The 22,828-nt window shown below is 61.3% G+C and overlaps 2 protein-coding genes across 2 annotated transcripts; both read right to left on the bottom strand.

The window, feature by feature from the left end:
* Positions 1-152: 152 nt before the first annotated feature.
* On the bottom strand, positions 153-1,007 carry LOC131840858 (uncharacterized; the record flags this gene model as incomplete). Its single annotated transcript, XM_059189051.1, has 1 exon — positions 153-1,007. A coding segment is annotated over one exon (855 nt), but the record flags the coding sequence as incomplete, so codon positions are not given.
* Positions 1,008-2,803: 1,796 nt separating this feature from the next.
* Positions 2,804-4,813, bottom strand: LOC131840861 (uncharacterized). Its single transcript, XM_059189054.1, has one exon. The coding sequence runs from the start codon at positions 4,811-4,813 to the stop codon at positions 2,804-2,806; it is 2,010 nt and encodes a 669-aa protein (XP_059045037.1).
* Between the last annotated feature and the right edge of the window lie 18,015 nt (positions 4,814-22,828).

Here is a 22,828-nt window from a genome sequence, read left to right as displayed (position 1 = left end):
ACGCGCACACCTCCGGGTCCTTTGGATTGGGGGAACTGCCTCCCTCAAGGCAGTCACCCCGGCCCCAGTGGGGGATAGAGGGGGGCGGAGTTGGATACGCTCCCACCTCTAGGCCTGGCTCTTCTGCGGCGGAGGGAAGCGGGACGAGCTGACTCCCGCTCCCTTTCCGCCGCCTCCTTCCGCGAGATAACTTCCTCGCAGAAGGAGCTCACCGCCAGCCACGATCTCTCGCTACTGACCATCCTCCGAACTAAATTCGGCAGCGAGAGATCGTCCCCCACTATTCGTGTGAGGACACGGCGCTCACTCTCGAACGCTGGACATTCGTCCAGCGTGTGTTGCGCCGTGTCCTCAACACCTCCGCACTCGTGGCAGCCGGTCGTCGGCTCCTTCCTCGCCACATGACACAGATACCGCCCGAAGCATCCGTGCCCGGACAGTATCTGCGTCATGCGGTACGTCAGTGGCCATCTCCTATTCATCCACCGTTTGAGGATGGGACGGACAGCCTCGACGGTCCTCAGGCCGGCCGACGGGCTCATCAATCTAGCCCGCCATTCGATCCTGAGGATCCGCCGAAAGTCGGACCTCCGCGCTTCGATCTCGTGACCAGCGAGTGCCTCCCCCATGGAACGTCGCTCCGCGCGCCAGTGGTACACTGACGCGTGGAGCTCCGCTACCAAGTCCCACGGAGGAGACCCCGCCAGCAGACCCGCCGCTTCCCCGGATATGGTGCGGTAGCCTCTAATGGCCCTGATGGCCATGGCCCTGTGTGGCCTGTTAAGACAGGCCACATTTTCCCTACCTAGGGCCCCCACCCAGATGGGGGCCCCGTACAGGGCCATGGACCGCACCACGCCGAGGTATAGGCGGCGGGAACCTTCTCCCGGGCCCCTCACGTTTGGCAGCAGCCAGCTAAGAGCGCCGGCGGCTGCCATAAGGCGAGGGACCAGGTTCCGGAAATGAGCGCGGAAGCTCCAACGGCTGTCCAGGTCAAGCCCCAAATACCTAATACAGGGCTTGACCCCCACCCTCTGGCCACTGACGACCAGCTGGGCATCCGGAGGTGGCGCGCGCCGAGGCCCATGAAAACATAGGACCTCGGTCTTCTCCAGCGCCACCTGGAGCCCAAGCCTCCTTATTCGGCCGACGACCAGTGCCACGCTTGCCGTGGCAAAGCGGGTAGCCTCCCGTAGGTCCCGCCCCCGGGCAGTGACCAAGGTGTCATCCGCGTAACACACGAGGTCAGTGCCCGTTAAAAGGGCGCCCCGCAGGTTCCAATCATACCCGATGTTCCACAGGATCGGGCCCAGAACCGACCCCTGTGGAACACCGCGTTCCATTTCCCTCGGCACTACAACGCCGTTCCGCCCCGTGCATAGCACAGACCTGTCTTCGAGATAGGCCCCGATCACGTCCCGAATGTAGGGAGGCGCGCGATGGTACTTCAGCGCCTCCCTAATAGTCGCAAAGGGCAGGGTGTTGAAGGCGTTCTTAATGTCTAGAGAGACCGCCAACAACACCCCACCCTGGGACGTCGCCTCTTCCGAGAGGGAGCGCACACGCGAGATCGCGTCTATCGTCGAGCGCCCCTCTCGGAACCCGAACTGCTTCGGGCTGAGATCGGGACCTACCTGAGACAGGTGTTGGACGAGTCGGCCCGCCAAGATTCTCTCGAAGAGCTTGCCGATCTCGTCCAACAGCACTATGGGGCGGAACGCCGAGGGAACCACCGAACCTGCAGGGTGCTCCGCTTTGCGGAGCAGGACCACTCTACCCGCTTTCCACTGGTTGGGAAACCGTCCCGACTCCAGACACGCATTGAACAAGCGCCGGAGTCGGTCCCCTAGGGTGTTTAGGGCCAAGGCCAGGACGCGGCCGTGGATACCATCCGGACCCGGGGCGACGTTCTTGCCCCGGAGTTTATCCACGGCCGCGGCGAACTCCTCCTCGGTGATGGCAGGAACCGCAGCAGCGCTGACGCCGCTGGCCTCTTCATCACTGCCACGCGGCATCATCGGAGGAGGCGTGAAGGGAGGCTGTCTCGGGAACAGCTCCTCCAACACCCCCTCCAGCTGCTGCGGCTGGAGACCCTCTGCCACGGGGGGCGCCCAGGGGCGTAACTTGCCCCTGACGAACCTATAAGGGCGCCCCCATGGATCGCCGAGGGAAAACCTTTTTTTTTTTTTTTTTTTTTACAAGGGGAAATCCGTCATGGAGACCCGCACGCCCCGGGGGAAGCGTGGGGGTACTGCCGGACTCCTACCGGCTAAAACCCCTTGGTGTCCTCCGAGCGCTTTGGTGCCGGGGTTACGGGATCAAATGATATTCAACCGTAAACCCCGGCAGCGCGGGCTCTTCAGCCCAACTCCTGAGTGGCACGCGCGGACACCACGCGCGCCTACTCCTGGCCTCATACCTCCTTAGGTGACAGCTGACGCCCCCGCGTCAGCTGCCGCGAGGCCGGTGGTGGGAGGTGACGGGCCGGTCTCGGCCTCCATCTCCTCCACTCTCGCCACTTTCGGCAGGCGACACCCTTTGGTGCTACCCATACGGTGGTCCGCCTTTTTCTTCGCCGCCGCGCAATAAGGGCAGTGCGGCGAGGGGGCGGTGCACGATGCGGCCTTGTGGCCGTCTTGTCCGCAGCGGACGCACGCTCCGCCGCGGTCCTCCTTGGCGGTGCACCGCTGGCCCACATGACCTGTGAGCAGGCAGCGTAAGCACCGCATCGGCCGGGGGTCCAAAGACCGCACCCGTGCCATCGTCCACCCCACTCGAACTTTGCCGGCATCTACCAACCGCTTCACTGCTCCGATTGGGCCTCGGACCCAGACGGAGCCACTCCCTGAGGGAGCGCGCCGGATCTCCCCGTTTTCACGGAGGCCTCGGCGCAGTCTCCCTCTCGCGCTACGGCTGCCACCACGTCAGCTGCTGTTGTGGCGTCGTCCAGGTCCAAGACGCGGAACTCCGCAGACTTGACCGGCCTGGTCACGCTGACCACCTCTGCCGGGAGTACCTCCGACAATTTTGCAGCGAGGGCGTCCGCCTTCCCGCCGCTTTCCTCCACTGGTCCCTTCACTTCAAGGATGCGGGACCCCGTAATGCCCAGCCTGAAGCCAAGTTCGGTGATTCCGAGGGCATCCAACCTGATGTTCTGTTGGGCCTCTCGGAGCACCGACTTATAGCTGGATCCCGCCTCCACAGCTCCCGGCTTTAGCGTTAGCACTATCGCCGATGAGCGCGGTTGGCGGAATTGTCTTCTCCGTGCGTTTTCTCCCCTCTTGGCCTGATTCCGGGCCACGTTCGGAGCCTCCTTTTGAGCGGCACCTCCTGAAGACGCCTGTGTGGGTGGGGCCGACGTCTGGTCCTTTCCGGACTTGGCGCGTTTTCCCCGACGAACAACAGTCGTCCACTGCTCTTTAGCAGGCGGAGGCTGAGAAGCGCTCACCCCCGCTCCACTAGTGCTGGCTACAGGAGCCGCATTTCCTCCTCTCGTGGCCGGCCCAGGTGTTCGGGGTGCGGCCGCGGTTCGTTTAGGCGGCGAGTTCTTCGGCCTGCCCACTAGCTCCTCAATTCTCTCAAATCGGGCATTGAAAATGTCCCCGATTTGACGGACGATGCGTGCCTCAACGCCCACGGTGATTACCGGCTCAGCACCCTGAGCGTCAGTGGCCATGTCCATGGTCGCACTCTCCGGCAGTTTTGCCAGTGCGACTTTGGCCTCCGCCAACTCCGTTTGCACCGTAGTGAGCAGTAGGCGGTCCTCCGTACTCCTCTTCAGTAACTCCTGGTAGGAGTTACGGGTCGCGGAGATCTCCCGCTCCCATTCTGCCCTCTCCGCCTTGAGCACCGCCAATTGATCCATGCTCTGGCCGGTGGACCCCATGGTCTTCTTCTTCAGGTCCCTCAACTCTACGTAGTACTTGGCGGACTCCTCCCTAATTGCGGTCATCATTTCTCTCATGTCCGCCAAGTCTCGCGACAACCTGGAATTCTCCCGGCGAAGCGCTGCGCATTCGGTAGACGACGTCCTACCCTCTAGTGACTCAGACGCCGCGCGGATGGTAGCGACGGCGTCCTTGATGTCCTTCACGATTGTGCCCTTCAGGTGGCCGGACTTCTTCACGGCATCGAGGACCTTCAGGGCACATTCCTGGATGTCCGAAACCAGGACGTCGGAGCGCTTCGCATCCTCATCTGAGGGTCTGCGGGTGGTAGGGCGCTTCGCCGGTTTCGGAGCAGCCGCTTTTACTGCGGCTGCCGCCTCCATCTCCATGTCTTTCTGGGTAGCGGCGGCCAATTCGGCCTTCGCCTGCGCCAGATCAGGGTCATCCCCCCTCGTCACCTTCTTTATTGGCCCGGTATTACTACCACCCACTTTTGTAACGGGCGCCTTCTTTGCCGCAGATGGTGTTGCGGGCTTCTGCACCGGTGTTTTAAACACGATTTCTGGTGCGTCATCGTCCGGTTTGGTCTTTTCCACGATCCGCCTCTTGCGTTGGGATCGCCGTTGCGGCAAAGATGTTGATGTGCCGGCAACGTCACTTCCTGCTTCCGAATCCAAGGAGAGACTTGATCCCGAGAAGTCGGAATCCAAGCCCTCCATTGCTTCCGCCTCCATCTGGTCCAGCAGCCTCTCCACAAACTCCCTCCTCGCTGCATCTACCTCCTCCTCATCCTCCCACTCATGGCCTAACTTGTCCCCCCCAGAATACTTGGGACAGCCCACCCCCGGCGAGTCCGGTGCGGTGGGGAAGGATTCTCCAGCTTTGCTGGTACCTTCCTGGGGTAATCGTTTTTTAGGTTCTGCCATGTCATCATGTTTTTCCTTTTTTACCCGGGTGAGGTCCCGCGGAAGGCGAAGAATTAAGACGAAGAAGAAGGGGACAGAAAGGATATAGGACAGGAAAGGAAACAAAACACAAAACAAAACGAAGGAAAACAAAACGAAAACCAAGAAGAAACTATGTACATATTTACAACCTAAACCTAACTATTTACAAATAAATAACTTAACCTAACTATATACACTATATACACTCCTACCTACTCGCCGGACTATCGGCCGACATAGTAGCAGTATCCCGAAGGAACGTCTACTATCCCGCCCAGGGCGTACCAGAACCAAACCATTGCTCGGCCACCGTTCCCCGCGGACGTATCCACGAGGATGGGGAAGCCTCCCAATGGCAGGCCCATACTTGGAGGTTGCCCGACACACGCCCCCCCACAAGTCAACCTTTTTTTTTTTTTTTTTTTTTTAACGAGGGGAAAGGTTTCAATACCGAAACGTCCGCCTTTATGAAGGGGAGCGGACGAATACTGTGGGACTGGACGAATCCGACCCACCAAAACCCCTCGGTGTTCCTCCAAAAACCACGAAAGACGCCTTCGTGCGGGTTCGCATTTGCATTCAACCGCACTCCGGCCGCGGGTCTCCAGTGAAGGAGCCGCCGAAGTTGGGCGCGGGGACCACTCCACGCCCACACTCCACGGATCACTCGCCTCCCGGGAACTTCGGATACCCCTACATCCTCCTCCGAGTGTCCAAGTTGAGGCTTCGGGTGAAAATACACCTTCCGCCCCCCACGCAAAGGCCGCGATCGCCGCTGCGTTGCGCTAGAAGCGCACCGCAGCCGCGACCGCGTATAGCCTTCCCGCCGGACGGAAGCGGTCCTGAAGGCACCGCTCCGCCCGGTGCCCCGACGGGTCGGGGCGCCACACGCATACTTACCTTCGGCGACGTACTCCCTGCGCCGTCAGCAGTCTGCCCACCAAGCCGCACCAAGGCGCAGCCCGGGGATGTCCTCCGCAGATAGGACTCCCGATCTTAACATGTTAAAATCGGGAGCTGCCTACTCGTGAATACTTACCCAGATTCGCGATGCGCCTCCGGGACCGTATCCTCCATAAGCACTACCGCGCCACACGGTTAAACCGTAGGCGCCGGTAGTGTTGCCTCCTTGAGTGTTGCCCAGCGTCCGAAGACGCCTAGCAACGATCCTCGTCGCCGCGTCGACTCCGTCGTCTGCGGGCGCTCCTCGCCCGGACGACGTCCTCCTCGTCGACAGCCGCGCCGACCGCCAGAGGTTTTTTATAGAGGTTGTCTCCTCGCAGCCCCGAGCGAACCCAGGGCCCCCGTTCTCACACTGGGCGGACGACCACTGTCATCACACCCAGTGCATGTTTACGGTATGAAGATACTCCACTTTCCCACCTATCTTCGGGATCGCAGCCCGCTCCACCTGCACCACTTCGACGTCGTCGTCGGAGTCAAGGTGTTGTGACTTTTCGACGACACGCCTCTTACGCCTAAGCCTTTTGGGCGACGTGCTCACCCTCAGGCAGTCCTCCGTCGTTACCGACAGGGAGTTGCGGCAGTCCTCCGACGCAACCGACAGTCCGGACTCCGTACACTCGGAGTCCATGCCGGCCACGTGGATTTCCAGCTCCTCAATCCCCTGTACGGCCTCGACGCACCTCATGACCTCTTTCTCCCACTCCCTCCTACGACTGAGCGTGTCCCCCCCAGAAGACGCGGGACAGCCCACCCCCGGCAAATCCGGTGCGGTGGGGGAGGATTCTCCGGCCGCAGAGCGACCGGTACCTCCCTGGGGTACTCTATTTTTGCGTTCAGCCATGCATAAGTTTTCCTTTTTACGGGTGTGGTCCCGACCTCCTGCCACGAACGACGAAAAGAAAGAGAAAGACAAAACCAAAAAGACAGAAAAGATAAACAGACAGAAAAAGACAGATAAAAACCAAAGACAAACTAAAACCCGAATAAATTAAACAAAACGAAAAGAAGAAAAAACCCAAACAAAACAAAGAAGAAGAAACAAACAAAAAGAAGACTAAAACAAGAAGTTGGGCGGGTTCCTAACTCCGGGATCCTCGACTTTTGTCGAGGCATAGGAATCCTAAACCCGCCCAACCTGCCGGGCTACTGGCCGACATAGTAGCCGTATCCCGAAGGAACGACTACTATCCCGCCCGGGGCTTACCAGAACCAAACCATTGCTCGGCCAAACCATGCCACCGTTCCCCGCGGACGTATCCACGAGGATGGGGAAGCCTCCCAATGGCAGGCCCATACTTGGAGGTTGCCCGACTCACGCCCCAACCTAACCTAACCTAACCTTTTTTTTTTTTTTTACAAGGGGAAATCCATCATGGAGACCCGCACGCCCCGGGGGAAGCGTGGGGGTACTGCCGGACTCCTACCGGCTAAAACCCCTTGGTGTCCTCCGAGCGCTTTGGTGCCGGGGTTACGGGATCATGATGATATTCAACCGTAAACCCCGGCAGCGCGGGCTATTCAGCCCCACTCCTGAGTGGCGCGCGCGGACACCACGCGCGCCAACTCCTGGCCTCATCCCGCCTTAGGTGACAGCCGACGCCCCCGCATCGGCTGCCGCGAGGCCCGTGGTGGGAGGTGATGGGCCGGACTCGGCCTCCATCGCCTCCACTCTCGCCGCCTGTTTGGGCGGACGGCACCCCTTGGTGCTGCCCATTCTGTGGTCCGCTTCTTCTTGGCCGCTGCACAGTATGGGCAGTGCGGCGAAGGGGCGGCGCACGATGCGGCCTTGTGGCCGTCTTGACCGCAGCGGAAACAGACTCCGCTGCGGTCCTCCTTGGCGGTGCACCGCTGGCCCACGTGACCCGTGAGCAGGCAGCGGTAACACCGCATCGGCCGGGGGTCTAAGGACCGCACCCGCGCCATCGTCCACCCCACTTTGAGACGGCCAGCGTCGACCAGCCGCTTCACAATCCCGACCGGGCATCGGACCCAAACCGAACCACTCCCTGAGGGAGACCGCCGGATCTCCCCCGTTTTCACGGAGGCCTCGGCGCAGTCTCCCTCACGCATTACGGCTGCCACCACGTCGGCTAGCGTTGTAGCGTCGTCCAGGTCCAGTATGCGGATTTCTGCGCACTTTACTGGCCTGGTTACACCGACGACTTCTGCCGGTAGGACCTCGGCAAGTTTTGCGGCGAGGGCATCTGCCTTGCCGCCACTCTCCTCCACTGGGCCCGGCACCTCGAGGATACGGGACCCCGTTACTCCGAGTCTGAAGCCCAGCTCGGTGATTCCAAGGGCCCCCAACTGAATCTTCTGTTGGGCCTCTCGGAGCACCGAGCTGTAGCTAGATCCCGCCTCCGCAGCTCCCGGCTTCAGTGTTAACACTATCGCCGAGGAGCGCGGTGGGCGGAATTGCCTCTTCCGTGCCTTCTTTCGGGCTTCCTCATTTTGGGCCTCCGTCTGGGTTGGTCTCGAACCTCCAGTGGGCGTCTGGGTGGGCGGGGCTGACTCCTTGCCCTTCGCCCCCCTTCCGCGCTTCCCACGACGGACGACTGTCGTCCACTGCTCCGGTGTGGAGGGCGGCGGCTGAGAGGCGCTCACCCCTACTCTGCTAGTACTGGCTGCAGGGGCCGTACTTGCTCCTCCTTTCTTGGCTGCCCCAGGTGTTCGGGGTGCAGCCGTTGTTTTCCGGGGCGGCGGTTGTTGACGCCGGCCCACGAGCTCCTCTATCCGCTCAAACCGGGCATTAAAAATGTCCCCGATTTGACGGACTATTCTCGCCTCGGCGCCCTCGGTGATGGGTGGCGTTTCGCTCGACTCAACACCTTGAGCGCCGGATGTCACGTCCATGGCCGCACTTTGTGGCTGTTTTGCCAGTGCGGCTTTGGTTGCCTCCAGTTCATTTTGTAGCGTGGTGAGCGCTACACGTTCGTCCGTGTTCCTCTTCATCAGGTCTTGATAGGAGTTGCGGGTAGCGGTGATTTCTCGCTCCCATTCCACCCTCTCCGCCTTGAGCATCGCCAGCTCCTCCATGCCCTGAGCGGCAGGCCCCATGGTCTTCTTCTTTAACTCCCTGAGTTCCACGTAGTACTTGGCGGACTCCTCCCTCATGGCAGTCATCATTTCCCGCATGTCCGCCAAGTCTCGCGACAACCGGGAGTTCTCTCTTCTCAATGCTGCGCACTCAGTTGACGCAGTCCTTCCCTCTAAAGATTCAGACGCCGCGCGGATGGTAGCAACGGCGTCCTTTATCTCTTTAATTATTGTGCCCTTCAAGTGTCCAGACTTCTTAATAGCCTCTAGGACCTTAAGGGCACCCTCCTGAATGTCCGCTACCAACACGTCAGCGCGCTGCGCATCCTCAGCTGAGGGTCTGCGGGTGGTAGGGCGCGCCGCCGGTTTCGGAGTACTCGCTTTCTTAACTACGGTAGCCTGCGTCTCCAGTTCTCTTATGGTGGCGGCAGCCAAATCGGCCTTCGCCCGCTCAAAGTCCGGGTCCTTCGGTGGCAGCCTCTGTTTAGGCCTTGGGGTCGCAACTACTTCAACGACCTCCACCTCCTCTTCGAAAATCAAGTCCGGGTCAATTTCCACCTCTATCATTCGTCTTTTGCGCAGCGAAGCCCGTGATGTGCTGGGCTCGCTTCCTCCTGCAGCGCCGTCATCTGAGTATAGTGAGAGTGACGAGTCAGAGCGCTCCATGTAGTACTCCGCCTCGTCACACTCACTCCTGCTCCTCCTGTCCAGATTCACATCCCTCATCAATACCACCTTCGCCTCTCTTCTACTCTCAACCTCTCTCCCTCCTCTGGCCTCGGTTGCCCCCTCCAGATACATGGGGCTGACCGCCCCCGGCTTGCCCGGTGCGACGGTGGAGGATTCTCCACCCGATTTACGGGTGGTACCTCCCTGGAGTATCTGTTTTTTACTGTCGGCCATTCTCATTTTGTTCCTTTTTTACCCGGGTTTGGTCCCGCATACAAAAACAGAAAAGGAAAACGAAACATCAAACAAAACGAAAGGAAAGATAAAAGAACAGGAAAGGACAGATAAACAACAACAAAAAGAACAAAATATAAAACGAAGAAAAACAAAAGAAGAAGAAAACTACAAAACTAGAAGACATATTTACAACCTAAACCTAACTATTTACAAATAAATAACTTAACCTAACTATATACACTATATACACTCCTACCTACTCGCCGGACTATCGGCCGACATAGTAGCAGTATCCCGAAGGAACGTCTACTATCCCGCCCAGGGCGTACCAGAACCAAACCATTGCTCGGCCACCGTTCCCCGCGGACGTATCCACGAGGATGGGGAAGCCTCCCAATGGCAGGCCCATACTTGGAGGTTGCCCGACTCACGCCCCAACCTAACCTAACCTTTTTTTTTTTTTTTTTTTGGAGAAAATCCCTCATGGAGACCCGCCGGCCCCGGGGGAAGCCCGACTACTGTGAGACTTCTACTCACTAAAAACTCCAAGATGTCCCTCACCCAACGCCTATGCCGGAGTCGCGGGATCAATAACATTTACCGCAACTCCGGCGGCGGTGGCCCACTCTAACAGCGAGCCTCATCTCTGCAGGTTCCCTGGCGGGACCCACTACTTCCCCTCCTCTTCCCTGGGGAAGGCGCGCGGGGACATGCGCGCGACTTCTTCGGGCCTAGTGTGGTGGGGTGGAACCGCCCCCGCGGTCGTCACCCCGGCCCGGTAGCGATCTAGGGGCGACTTGGGCCGCCCCTGCCTCCCTGATCGCTAGGAGGGGAGCTGGTGTCCATCCCCTCCTCGTTCCTGCTACCTCGACCTGGTGCCTGAGAGGCGGGCCGTGTCAATCCCTTCCTCTTGGGCGGGGTGCACTTCTTGCTCCCCACCCAATGGTCCGCCGGCCGACCCAGTGATGCGCAAATTGCACACTTCGGGGCCGCGGCGCACACTGCGGCTTTGTGCCCATTTTCTCCGCACCGGTAACAGAGCCCGCTGCGGTCCTCCTTTTGGGTGCACTGCCCTCTCACATGCCCATTTTGTAGGCACCGGAAGCACCGCAGTGGTCTTTGCCGCAGTAGCTCCGCCTTCGCTGACACCCACCCAAGGCGGATGTGCCCCTCCGTGGTGACCTTCTTCACCGACATCACCGGGCCGCGAACCCAGCATGACCCCAGGGATTTGGGGCTGCTTTTGCGAATGTCGCCGACCTTCACATCCTCCGCAAGACATTCTCCATCGCGCGCAATGGCGGCGGCGATCTCCTGCGGCGTCACTGAGTCGTCCAGACCCATGATCCGCATTTCCGCGGTTTTGGTGGGTCTGGAGACCCTGGCCACGTCCTCCGGGATTAGGTCCCGGAGTTTTGACGCAAGTGCGTCGGCCTTCTCGCCGCTGGCGACACCGGATATCTCCAAAATCCGCCCCCCTGTTATTGCGGTCCTGAGCCGCAAGCCCTCTATTCCGAGGGGGCGGAGATCGATCCTGACTTTTGCCTCGCGGAGGATGTTGGCGTAGGTGACGCCTTCTTTTTCCGCCGCTTCGTCAACCGTTATAACCACCGCCGCAGAGCGGGGCGGCCTTAACTTCGAAGGAAGCGGCGGACCCACCTTCTTGTTGGGCGCCGGCTTCGCCTTCCCCTTTGCTGCCTTTTGGTTGGCAGTGACCTCCTCTTGATCTCCGGGAACCGATGTCAATTTGCCCCGACTTCCCTTTACCACCGTCGCCCACGAAGAGCAACCGGCAGCAGGTTGACTGGCTGGGGTAGCCGGAGATTCAGTCACTGGGGTTTTTGGCTGCCCCTGAGACGCTGCTTTACGCGCCTCCTTCGACTTGGCCTGGGAACCACTCTTTTGGCCTTGAGGATCAGGTACTCGATCTCCTACGCTGGATGCAGGCTGCGAGACCACTGCATCCTTGGGCTGGGCCGAGTCTGGCGCCACTGGTGCGGCTTGGACATCTCTTGGAAGGGGGGAATTTATCATCCCCTTAACCTCCTCCATAAACTGGCCCATCTTCTTGTCCATTATAGTGCGGACTGCACCGCCTACGTCTCTCAGTATTTGAGCCCTAAAGGAGCTCAGCTCAGACCCCGACAGGGGAAGCCCATCACCCTGGGGAGCGTCCGTCTTCTTGGCCGGTCCTGCCGCTTTTGCGGAGCGGATCTCGGCGACCTCCTTACGGAGTTCTCCCACCTCTTGCTGAAGCCGGAGGTTCCGGACCATCAGGGACGTGACTGAGCTTGGGATGGAGTCACCCTGAAGGGTACTCATAACTTTGTTGATCCCGCTCAGTCCCTCCTTCATAGACTTAATGAAGGTCCCCTTCAGGTTTCCGGACCTCCGGATCGCGTCTTCAATGGCAGCCGTGTGGTCGAGGACCGCAAGTCGGACCCTGCGGATGACCTCGGCAGCCTCCTCATTTCGCGCATCTTTCCCACCGTCGTAGAACTCGTAGCGGAAGGCTTCGAGTTCTTTCCTCTGCTGCACCGAGACCCGAGACTTGGGGCCGGTTGCCTTCTTTTTCCCGTCCTTTTTTGGTGGGCCGCTTTCCGCCGCCGACGTGTCAGATTTGGCCTCCGAGAGACGCCTTTTGCGCCCTGGAGGCAACATTTCGTCCATGTCCATGTCTGACAGGCCTGTGCACGAGCTCGCCCGCGAAGAATCGCAGTCGATCCCGTGAACAGTCCTGGATCTTGTCCTCCGGCTTCGCTGTTCTGCCGCTATGTTTATCCTGGCCCAGTGTTCTAGATCCGGGATTTCCCGGCTAGGGCCAGCCTCCTCCAAATCACTGCGGTCACTCCTGGTCAACACCACCGCACACTCCTTCATTTGTACGCCGTCCTTCGCGGACCCCCTCTGCACGACGTCCTTCTCGGACACTACCATCACGCCGTCCGTCACGGACCCAGACATCACTCCGTCCTTCTCAGACCTATCCTCATTTTGGTTTTTTGTTAAAGCATCCATATTAAGTCCCACGAGTATGGGGGAACGGTTGCACAGCCGGCGTTGCCCCCTGCTACCGACTGCGGCCTAATACACTTTGGGTGCGGCTGGTGCCCAAAGGTTGGTGCGCTCGCAGCCGAAGTTACTCCTCCGACCCAGACGCCCTGGGGAACACGCTAGTCGAAATGAATTTCAACAGCGTGCGCCACAGGACGCCCTGTCCCTCGCCGGGCACCGAGCTTAAACAAAAGGTTTTTTATAGAGGTTGGCTCCTCGCAGCCCCGGGCGGTTAAGCCAAGAGTCCCCGCTCTTACACCGGGTCGATAGACGTGATCACCGACACCCAATGGAGGTTTACGATTTGAAGCCAATTGCACCGAAATGTTGTCTGGCTGCGTAGTTAAGCACCCACCGGACCTGACTTGTCAGTAGGCAAAGACGAAAAAGAAGAAAAGAAAACAGAGTTACAGAAAAGAGACGAAGAAAGAAAAGACAAAGACGAAAACAGAAAAGACAAAAGAGGTGCCTACTCCTACTCGCCGGACTATCGGCCGACATAGTAGCCGTATCCCGAAGGAACGACTACTATCCCGCCCGGGGCGTACCAGAACCAAACCATTGCTCGGCCACCGTTCCCCGCGGACGTATCCACGAGGATGGGGAAGCCTCCCAATGGCAGGCCCATACTTGGAGGTTGCCCGACTCACGCCCCAACCTAACCTAACCTTTTTTTTTTTTTTTAACGAGGGGAAAGGTTTCAATACCGAAACGTCCGCCAAAGAAGGGGAGCGGACGAATACTGTGGGACTGGACGAATCCGACCCACCAAAACCCCTCGGTGTTCCTCCATGAACCACGAAAGACGCCTTCGTGCGGGTTCGCATTTGCATTCGACCGCACTCCGGCCGCGGGTCTCCAGTGAAGGAGCCGCCGAAGTTGGGCGCGGGGACCACTCCACGCCCACACTCCACGGATCACTCGCCTCCTGGGAACTTCGGATGCCCCTACATCCTCCGCTCCGAGTGTCCAAGTTGGGGCTTCGGGTGAAAAATACACCTTCCGCCCCCCACGCAAAGGCCGCGATCGCCGCTGCGTTGCGCTAGAAGCGCACCGCAGCCGCGACCGCGTATAGCCTTCCCGCCGGACGGAAGCGGTCCTGAAGGCACCGCTCCGCCCGGTGCCCCGACGGGTCGGGGCGACACACGCATACTTACCTTCGGCGACGTACTCCCTGCGCCGTCAGCAGGCTACCGCACCATATCCGGGGAAGCGGCGGGTCTGCTGGCGGGGTCTCCTCCGTGGGACTTGGTAGCGGAGCTCCACGCGTCAGTGTATCACTGGCGCGCGGAGCGACGTTCCATGGGGGAGGCACCCGCTGGTCACGAGATTGAAGCGCGGAGGTCCGACTCTCGGCGGATCCTCAGGATCGAATGGCGGGCGAGGTTGATGAGCCCGTCAGCCGGCCTGAGGACCATCGAGGCTGTCCGTCCCACCCTCAAAAGGTGGATGAATAGGAGATGGCCACTGACGTACCGCATGACACAGATACTGTCCGGGCACGGCTGCTTTGGGCGGTATCTGTGTCATGTGGCGAGGAAGGAGCCGACGACCGGCTGCCACGAATGCGGAGGTGTAGAGGACACGGCGCAACACACGCTGGAAATATGTCCAGCGTTTGAGAGTGAGCGCCGTGTCCTCACACGAATAGTGGGGGACGATCTCTCGCTGCCGAATTTAGTTCGGAGGATGGTCAGTAGCGAGAGATCGTGGCTAGCGGTGAGCTCCTTCTGCGAGGAAGTTATCTCGCGGAAGGAGGCGGCGGAAAGGGAGCGGGAGTCAGATCGTCCCGCTTCCCTCCGCCGCAGAAGAGCCAGGCCTAGAGGTGGGAGCGTATCCAACTCCGCCCCCCTCTATCCCCCACTGGGGCCGGGGTGACTGCCTTGAGGGAGGCAGTCCCCCAATCCAAAGGCCCCGGAGGTGTGCGCGTGTACCCACACGCCTCCACAATGGAGTAGGGCGAAATAGGTCGCCCTAACCACAAAACGAGATGGGGCCTGCCCTACAACATCTACAGGGCGGGCCATCGCCGTAGGAGCTGGGGTGGAAATGCACAAGCGAATACCCTGACTCCGGCATAGGCGCTCGTAGGTACACCGTGTGGTTTTTTAGTGGGTACAAGTCCCACACACCACCTCGACATCCCTCCGGCGAGGTGCCGGTCTTTAGAAGATTTTTCCACACGTTAAAAAAAAAAAAAAAAAAAAGGCCACATTTTCCCTACCAAGGGCCCCCACCCAGATGGGGGCCCCGTACAGGGCCATGGACCGCACCACGCCGAGGTATAGGCGGCGGGAACCTTCTCCCGGGCCCCTCACGTTTGGCAGCAGCCAGCTAAGAGCGCCGGCGGCTGCCATAAGGCGAGGGACCAGGTTCCGGAAATGAGCGCGGAAGCTCCAACGGCTGTCCAGGTCAAGCCCCAAATACCTAATACAGGGCTTGACCCCCACCCTCTGGCCACTGACGACCAGCTGGGCATCCGGAGGTGGCGCGCGCCGAGGCCCATGAAAACATAGGACCTCGGTCTTCTCCAGCGCCACCTGGAGCCCAAGCCTCCTTATTCGGCCGACGACCAGCGCCACGCTTGCCGTGGCAAAGCGGGTAGCCTCCCGTAGGTCCCGCCCCCGGGCAGTGACCAAGGTGTCATCCGCGTAACACACGAGGTCAGTGCCCGTTAAAAGGGCGCCCCGCAGGTTCCAATCATACCCGATGTTCCACAGGATCGGGCCCAGAACCGATCCCTGTGGAACACCGCGTTGCATTTCCCTCGACACTACAACGCTGTTCCGCCCCGTGCAGAGCACAGACCTGTCTTCGAGATAGGCCCCGATCACGTCCCGAATGTAGGGAGGCGCGCGATGGTACTGCAGCGCCTCCCTAATAGTCGCAAAGGGCAGGGTGTTGAAGGCGTTCTTAATGTCTAGAGAGACCGCCAACAACACCCCACCCTGGGACGTCGCCTCTTCCGAGAGGGAGCGCACACGCGAGATCGCGTCTATCGTCGAGCGCCCCTCTCGGAACCCGAACTGCTTCGGGCTGAGATCGGGACCTACCTGAGACAGGTGTTGGACGAGTCGGCCCGCCAAGATTCTCTCGAAGAGCTTGCCGATCTCGTCCAACAGCACTATGGGGCGGAACGCCGAGGGAACCACCGAACCTGCGGGGTGCTCCGCTTTGCGGAGCAGGACCACTCTACCCGCTTTCCACTGATTGGGAAACCGTCCCGACTCCAGACACGCATTGAACAAGCGCCGGAGTCGGTCCCCTAGGGTGTTTAGGGCCAAGGCCAGGACGCGGCCGTGGATACCATCCGGACCCGGGGCGACATTCTTGCCCCGGAGTTTATCCACGGCCGCGGCGAACTCCTCCACGGTGATGGCAGGAACCGCAGCAGCGCTGACGCCGCTGGCCTCTCCATCACTGCCACGCGGCATCATCGGAGGAGGTGTGAAGGGAGGCTGTCTCGGGAACAGCTCCTCCAACACCTCCCCCAACTGCTGCGGCTGGAGACCCTCTGCCACGGGGGGCGCCCAGGGGCGTAATTTGCCCCTGACGAACCTATAAGGACGCCCCCATGGATCCCTGTCCAGGGTCTCCAGGAGTTCTTCCCTGGCTGTCTCCTTGGCCCTGCTGATGGACAGCTGCAGAGCTTTCTTCCTCTCTTTGTACTGCTCGTACAGCTGTGCTTCCTCGTCGGCGTCGCGGCCCCGCCTGAGTCGGCGGTGCCTGGTGTACCGGCGGCGGGCGGCGGAGCACTCCTCCCTCAATGCCGCTATCTCCTCCGACCACCAGTACACCTGACGCCTAGGAGGTCGAGGGCCGGCTCGGGGCATCGCCGCGTCGCAAATGTGCGACAGAGCCTCACCGAACCAGCCCACCTCTGCGTCGACCTCCACAGGCCCCTCCGGTATGGGAACCCAGGCCTGGACGATGGAAGCCTCCATCAGCACGTCTTTATTCAGACGTTTCAACACCCATCTGGGGAGTTGTGGGACATTCCTCTCCTGGCGACCGGGGTGCGGAGCTACGGGTGAGGGGAGAACGTCTATCCGAATGTAACGATGATCGGATAGCGTCTCCACCTCATCCAACACCTGCCAGCTCCGCACCCTCTGTGCGATCGCTGGACTGCAGAGGGATACGTCGACATGCGACTCCCCCTGCTGTCTCACGCACGTGGCGGCCGACCCTCGGTTCAACACCACCAGGCCGGCCGCGGCCGCCCAGTCTTCCAGGACCCTGCCTCGAGAGTCGGTGATGGGGGAGCCCCATGCCGTGGATTTGGCATTGAAGTCCCCCATCACCATCATTGGACGGGCCGAGTATAGCTCCAGAGCGGCCCCCAGCCCGTCCATGAACTGCTCGAACTCGGCGAGAGTCCTGTTCGGAGAGAAGTATGTCCCGACAACGACGGTTTCCCCCCAACTCACACCTATGTACCCCGCTCCGCCGAATAGGCGGCTGACGAGCGGGGTCGCGGGGTTGCCCGCGCCGACAATGGCCACCAGGCCAGAGGGGTCGCCGAACCAATGGTCACTTCGTGGGACACGATATGGTTCGGCGACCACTGCAAGGTCAACTCCCCACTGCGCCGCGCTCTGCAGAAGCAGATCTTGGGCGCGCGCGCAGTGGTTGAGATTCCCCTGCAGGAGGCGATGGACTGCCATTATTGACCGGTGTCCATCACCTCAGCCTCTCCCCGGCGGCCATTGCCGCGGGCCGACGACAGTGCGGATCCCCTCTTTTTGTTTCGGGACTGGGGGCACTTTTTGGCCCCCACCCGATGGTCGGCTGGGCGACCCGCCGCTGCGCAAACCACGCAGTGTGGGGCCGCCGAACATCCGGCCGCTTTGTGGCCGGGAACCCCACACCGGTAGCATAAGCCACTCCGGTCCTCCTCGTGCGAGCACCTGGCCAGCACGTGCCCGCTTTCGAGGCACCGGAAGCACCGGAGTGGCTTCTGCCGCAGCAGCTCCACAGCGGCTGAGACCCAGCCGATCCGGATCCGCCCTGCCGTCGTCACCTTCTTGACCGCGGCCAATGGGGCCCGCACCCAGCAGGTGCCCAGGCCCGACGCGCCGCGCCGAATTTCCCCGACATTGACGGCGTCCGCCGTGCACTCGCCGTGCTGTGCCACGGCGGCCGCCACCTCCTCCCGGTCGGTACCGTCATCCAGGCCCATGACCCTCATTTCGGCCGTCTTTGTGGGCCTGGCGATTCGGACCGTACCTTCCGGGAAGACGTCCCGGAACTTCGACGCGAGCGCGTCGGCCTGGTCTCCCGTCTGGGACCCTGGGATCTCCAGGATCCGGGCCCCAGTAGCCGCGGTCTTGAAGCGCAGGCTTCCTATCCCCAAGGAGGCGAGGTTGATTTTATCCTTCGCCTCCTTGAGGACGGCGGAGTAAGTGACCCCCGCCGCTTCTGCCTCCGGACAGAGTGTGACGACCACAGCCGCCGATCGCGGCGCACGCAATTTCGATGGCGACGGCGGGGCCGGCTTAGCCTTCTTCCCCTGAGAGGGAGCCCCAGAGGTCCTCCGAGTACTTTGAGTACTCTGAGTCTGCCTCTCAGAGACGTTGCGGTTTTTGCCGCCCCGTCGCACCACCGTGCTCCAACCATCGTTTGCGCGCCCCGCGCCCGACGGCCCCGGCCGCTGACTGCCAGAGGCAGGCCGGATGGTAGGTTGACTCGCCGGAAGCGGCGGGAATTCCGCCCCTCGCGCCCCCGCAGATGGGGAGCGTCTCTGAAGCCCGGTCCCCCTGCGCCAGGAATGCGGGACAAAACCTCGTACTGCCCGTCGCTTTGCAGCGGCGGGCGGTGTACCGGGCGGATCGACGCCTCCTGAAGGGATTGAACTCGTGAGATCATCTCCTTCAACTCCTGGAATCGGGCGTCGACCATCAGCCCGGTCGAGCGGAGGAGTTCCGCCCGCAGGTCCTCAGTATCCACTGGCGCCGGGGCCGGGCCGGGTGCTCTCTCCCTCGCAGGCCCCTGTGGTGCCTGGGAAGCGGCTGAAGGGGTTTGCGGCCCCGACCTCGCCGCGAGTTGCCGCATCTGGGCTTGGAGCGCCTGGAGTTGGCTTCGGAGCTCCTTATTCTCCTTACGGAGCTCCTCCACCTGTCCTTCCAACTTCCGGCGCTCGACGGCACCCGCGGTGAAGTCCTTGTTGACGACGGCACTGCTGTCAAGCTCCTCTGCCATCATCAACACGGAGCCGATGGACTCCTTCAGCCGCCTCTGGTCAGCCCCCTTCAGGTTCCCGCACCTGTGAACCGTGTCCAAGGCAGCCCCCAGCTTTTTCTGGGCCTCCGCCCTGAAAACGGCCACAGGCTGCGGGTCCTCCTTTGGGGGGACCTTCCCCTTCCCCACAGGGACCCCCGACGGACGTATAAACGTCCCGTCCTCTCCTCTCTTGTCCTGCCGCCGGGACTTCGGCGACGTGGTCGGACTCTCCGGGCCCACAGGTATCATCAACACCACCCCGTTCCCGGACGACGGGCAGGGGATCTTGGACGGCTTGGCACTCCCGCCCGCCGCCCCGGAAGGGCCCGGTCCATCTGCGTGCGGCCGCTTCGGCACGGCCGTTTTCGCGAGTCCAACCACGGTGGACACCAGGCACCCGGACATCTCGTCCTCCATCATCATCGAGCGCGTCGAGCGCGTAGAGCGCGTCGACGACGCTGAGGAGGGCCGAGATGCCCGCGACCTGGCCCGAGAGACGGGCCGCGACCTCGCCAACCGCACCGTGTCGGCGTCCGCCAGCGTAATCGAGTCCGACATGGACCAGAACGCTAAGTCCCGGGGCAGGGACACACACTCCTCGTCCCCCTCAGCGGGGGACGGGAAGAGGAGGGGGCTGCTGCCACCAGCCAACTCCTCAAATTGTTGGCAGCAACGATGCCGCGCCCGACCTAGGTCGGGCGGATACTACGGAGGCTAGCGCCTCCACTAATTGCTCCAGGGTTTCCCCCGGAGCGGGCACACCAGACTGGAGTTACCTCCGTGCAAACCCCGGTGATACACCACAACACCTCAGCGCAGACAAACAAAAAAATAAACAAAAAACAAAAATAAACTTAACCTAACTTTTTTTTTTTTTTTTTTTTTTTTTTTTTTTTTTTTTAACGTGTGGAAAATCTTCAAAAGACCGTCACCTCGCCGGAGGGATGGCGAGGTGGTGTGTGAGACTTGACTCACTAAAAACCACACGGTGTACCTACGAGCGCCTATGCCGGAGCCAGGGGATTCGCAAGTGCATTCTACCCCAGCTCCGACGGCGACGGCCCGCCCTGTAGATGTTGTAGGGCAGGCCCCATCTCGTTTTGTGGTTAGGGCGACCTATTTCGCCCTACTCCATTGTGGAGGCGTGTGGGTACACGCGCACACCTCCGGGGCCTTTGGATTGGGGGGACTGCCTCCCTCAAGGCAGTCACCCCGGCCCCAGTGGGGGATAGAGGGGGGCGGAGTTGGGTACGCCCCCACCTCTAGGCCTGGCTCTTCTGCGGCGGAGGGAAGCGGGACGAGCTGACTCCCGCTCCCTTTCCGCCGCCTCCTTCCGCGAGATAACTTCCTCGCAGAAGGAGCTCACCGCCAGCCACGATCTCTCGCTACTGATCATCCTCCGAACTAAATTCGGCAGCGAGAGATCGTCCCCCACTATTCGTGTGAGGACACGGCGCTCACTCTCGAACGCTGGACATTCGTCCAGCGTGTGTTGCGCCGTGTCCTCAACACCTCCGCACTCGTGGCAGCCGGTCGTCGGCTCCTTCCTCGCCACATGACACAGATACCGCCCGAAGCATCCGTGCCCGGACAGTATCTGCGTCATGCGGTACGTCAGTGGCCATCTCCTATTCATCCACCGTTTGAGGATGGGACGGACAGCCTCGACGGTCCTCAGGCCGGCCGATGGACTGGCCAGCCTTTCTCTCCACCTGATCCTGAGGATCCGCCGAAAGTCGGACCTCCGCGCTTCGATCTCATGACCAGCGGGTGCCTCCCCCATGGAACGTCGCTCCGCGCGCCAGTGATACACTGACGCGTGGAGCTCCGCTACCAAGTCCCACGGAGGAGACCCCGCCAGCAGACCCGCCGCTTCCCCGGATATGGTGCGGTAGCCTCTAATGGCCCTGATGGCCATGGCCCTGTGTGGCCTGTTAAGACAGGCCACATTTTCCCTACCTAGGGCCCCCACCCAGATGGGGGCCCCGTACAGGGCCATGGACCGCACCACGCCGAGGTATAGGCGGCGGGAACCTTCTCCCGGGCCCCTCACGTTTGGCAGCAGCCAGCTAAGAGCGCCGGCGGCTGCCATAAGGCGAGGGACCAGGTTCCGGAAATGAGCGCGGAAGCTCCAACGACTGTCCAGGTCAAGCCCCAAATACCTAATACAGGGCTTGACCCCCACCCTCTGGCCACTGACGACCAGCTGGGCATCCGGAGGTGGCGCGCGCCGAGGCCCATGAAAACATAGGACCTCGGTCTTCTCCAGCGCCACCTGGAGCCCAAGCCTCCTTATTCGGCCGACGACCAGCGCCACGCTTGCCGTGGCAAAGCGGGTAGCCTCCCGTAGGTCCCGCCCCCGGGCAGTGACCAAGGTGTCATCCGCGTAACACACGAGGTCAGTGCCCGTTAAAAGGGCGCCCCGCAGGTTCCAATCATACCCGATGTTCCACAGGATCGGGCCCAGAACCGACCCCTGTGGAACACCGCGTTGCATTTCCCTCGGCACTACAACGCCGTTCCGCCCCGTGCATAGCACAGACCTGTCTTCGAGATAGGCCCCGATCACGTCCCGAATGTAGGGAGGCGCGCGATGGTACTTCAGCGCCTCCCTAATAGTCGCAAAGGGCAGGGTGTTGAAGGCGTTCTTAATGTCTAGAGAGACCGCCAACAACACCCCACCCTGGGACGTCGCCTCTTCCGAGAGGGAGCGCACACGCGAGATCGCGTCGATCGTCGAGCGCCCCTCTCGGAACCCGAACTGCTTCGGGCTGAGATCGGGACCTACCTGAGACAGGTGTTGGACGAGTCGGCCCGCCAAGATTCTCTCGAAGAGCTTGCCGATCTCGTCCAACAGCACTATGGGGCGGAACGCCGAGCCCATGGGCGTCCGGTGTCCATCATCCCTCAGCCTCCCCGGCTGTCTCCTTGGCCCTCATTGCCGCACGGAGGATCCCCGTCGCTCGACCGGGACTGGGGGCACTTTTGCAGTGGTCAGCGGCTGAGACCCAGCCGATCCGGGATCCGCCCTGGTCCTCCCAACACCTCGTGCGTGGCACTGCCCGCTTCTTGACCCACAGCGGCCGAGTGAGACCCCCCAGGAACTCGGCGGATCCCCGTCGTCCCCCCACTTATGTACCCGCCGCAGGTGCACCAGCAGGTCGCCGAACCACCGACGCGCCGCGCCGAATCACCCCGACATTGACGGCGTCCGCCGTGCACTCACCGTGCTGTGCCACGGCGGCCGCCACCTCTTCCCGGTCGGTACCGTCATCCAGGCCCATGACCCTCATCTCTGCGGTCTTGGTGGGCCTGGCGATGCGGACGCCCGGAAGCACCGGAGTACCTTCCGGGAAGACGTCCCGCCGAACTTCGACGCGAGCGCGTCGGCCTGGTCTCCCCGTCTGGGACCCTGGGATCTCCAGGATCCGGGCCCCAGTAGCTGCGGTCTTGAAGCGCAGGCTTCCTATCCCCAAGGAGGCGAGGTTGATTTTATCCTTCGCCTCCTTGAGGACGGCGGAGTAAGTGACCCCCGCCGCTTCTGCCTCCGGACAGAGTGTGACGACCACAGCCGCCGATCGCGGCGCACGCAATTTCGATGGCGACGGCGGGGCCGGCTTAGCCTTCTTCCCCTGAGAGGGAGCCCCAGAGGTCCTCCGAGTACTTTGAGTACTCTGAGTCTGCCTCTCAGAGACGTTGCGGTTTTTGCCGCCCCGTCGCACCACCGTGCTCCAACCATCGTTTGCGCGCCCCGCGCCCGACGGCCCCGGCCGCTGACTGCCAGAGGCAGGCCGGCTGGTAGGTTGACTC

This window comes from Achroia grisella, unplaced genomic scaffold (assembly GCF_030625045.1).
Source record: "Achroia grisella isolate CSIRO2021 unplaced genomic scaffold, CSIRO_AGI_Agris_v1 utg1496, whole genome shotgun sequence".
Taxonomy (NCBI): domain Eukaryota; kingdom Metazoa; phylum Arthropoda; class Insecta; order Lepidoptera; family Pyralidae; genus Achroia; species Achroia grisella.
This window is presented reverse-complemented; position numbering and strand designations above follow the sequence as displayed.

Coding starts and splice junctions, on each gene's coding strand:
- LOC131840861 (XM_059189054.1), bottom strand. CDS start 4,813: ATGGCAGAACCTAAAAAACGATTACCCCAGGAAGGTACCAGCAAAGCT.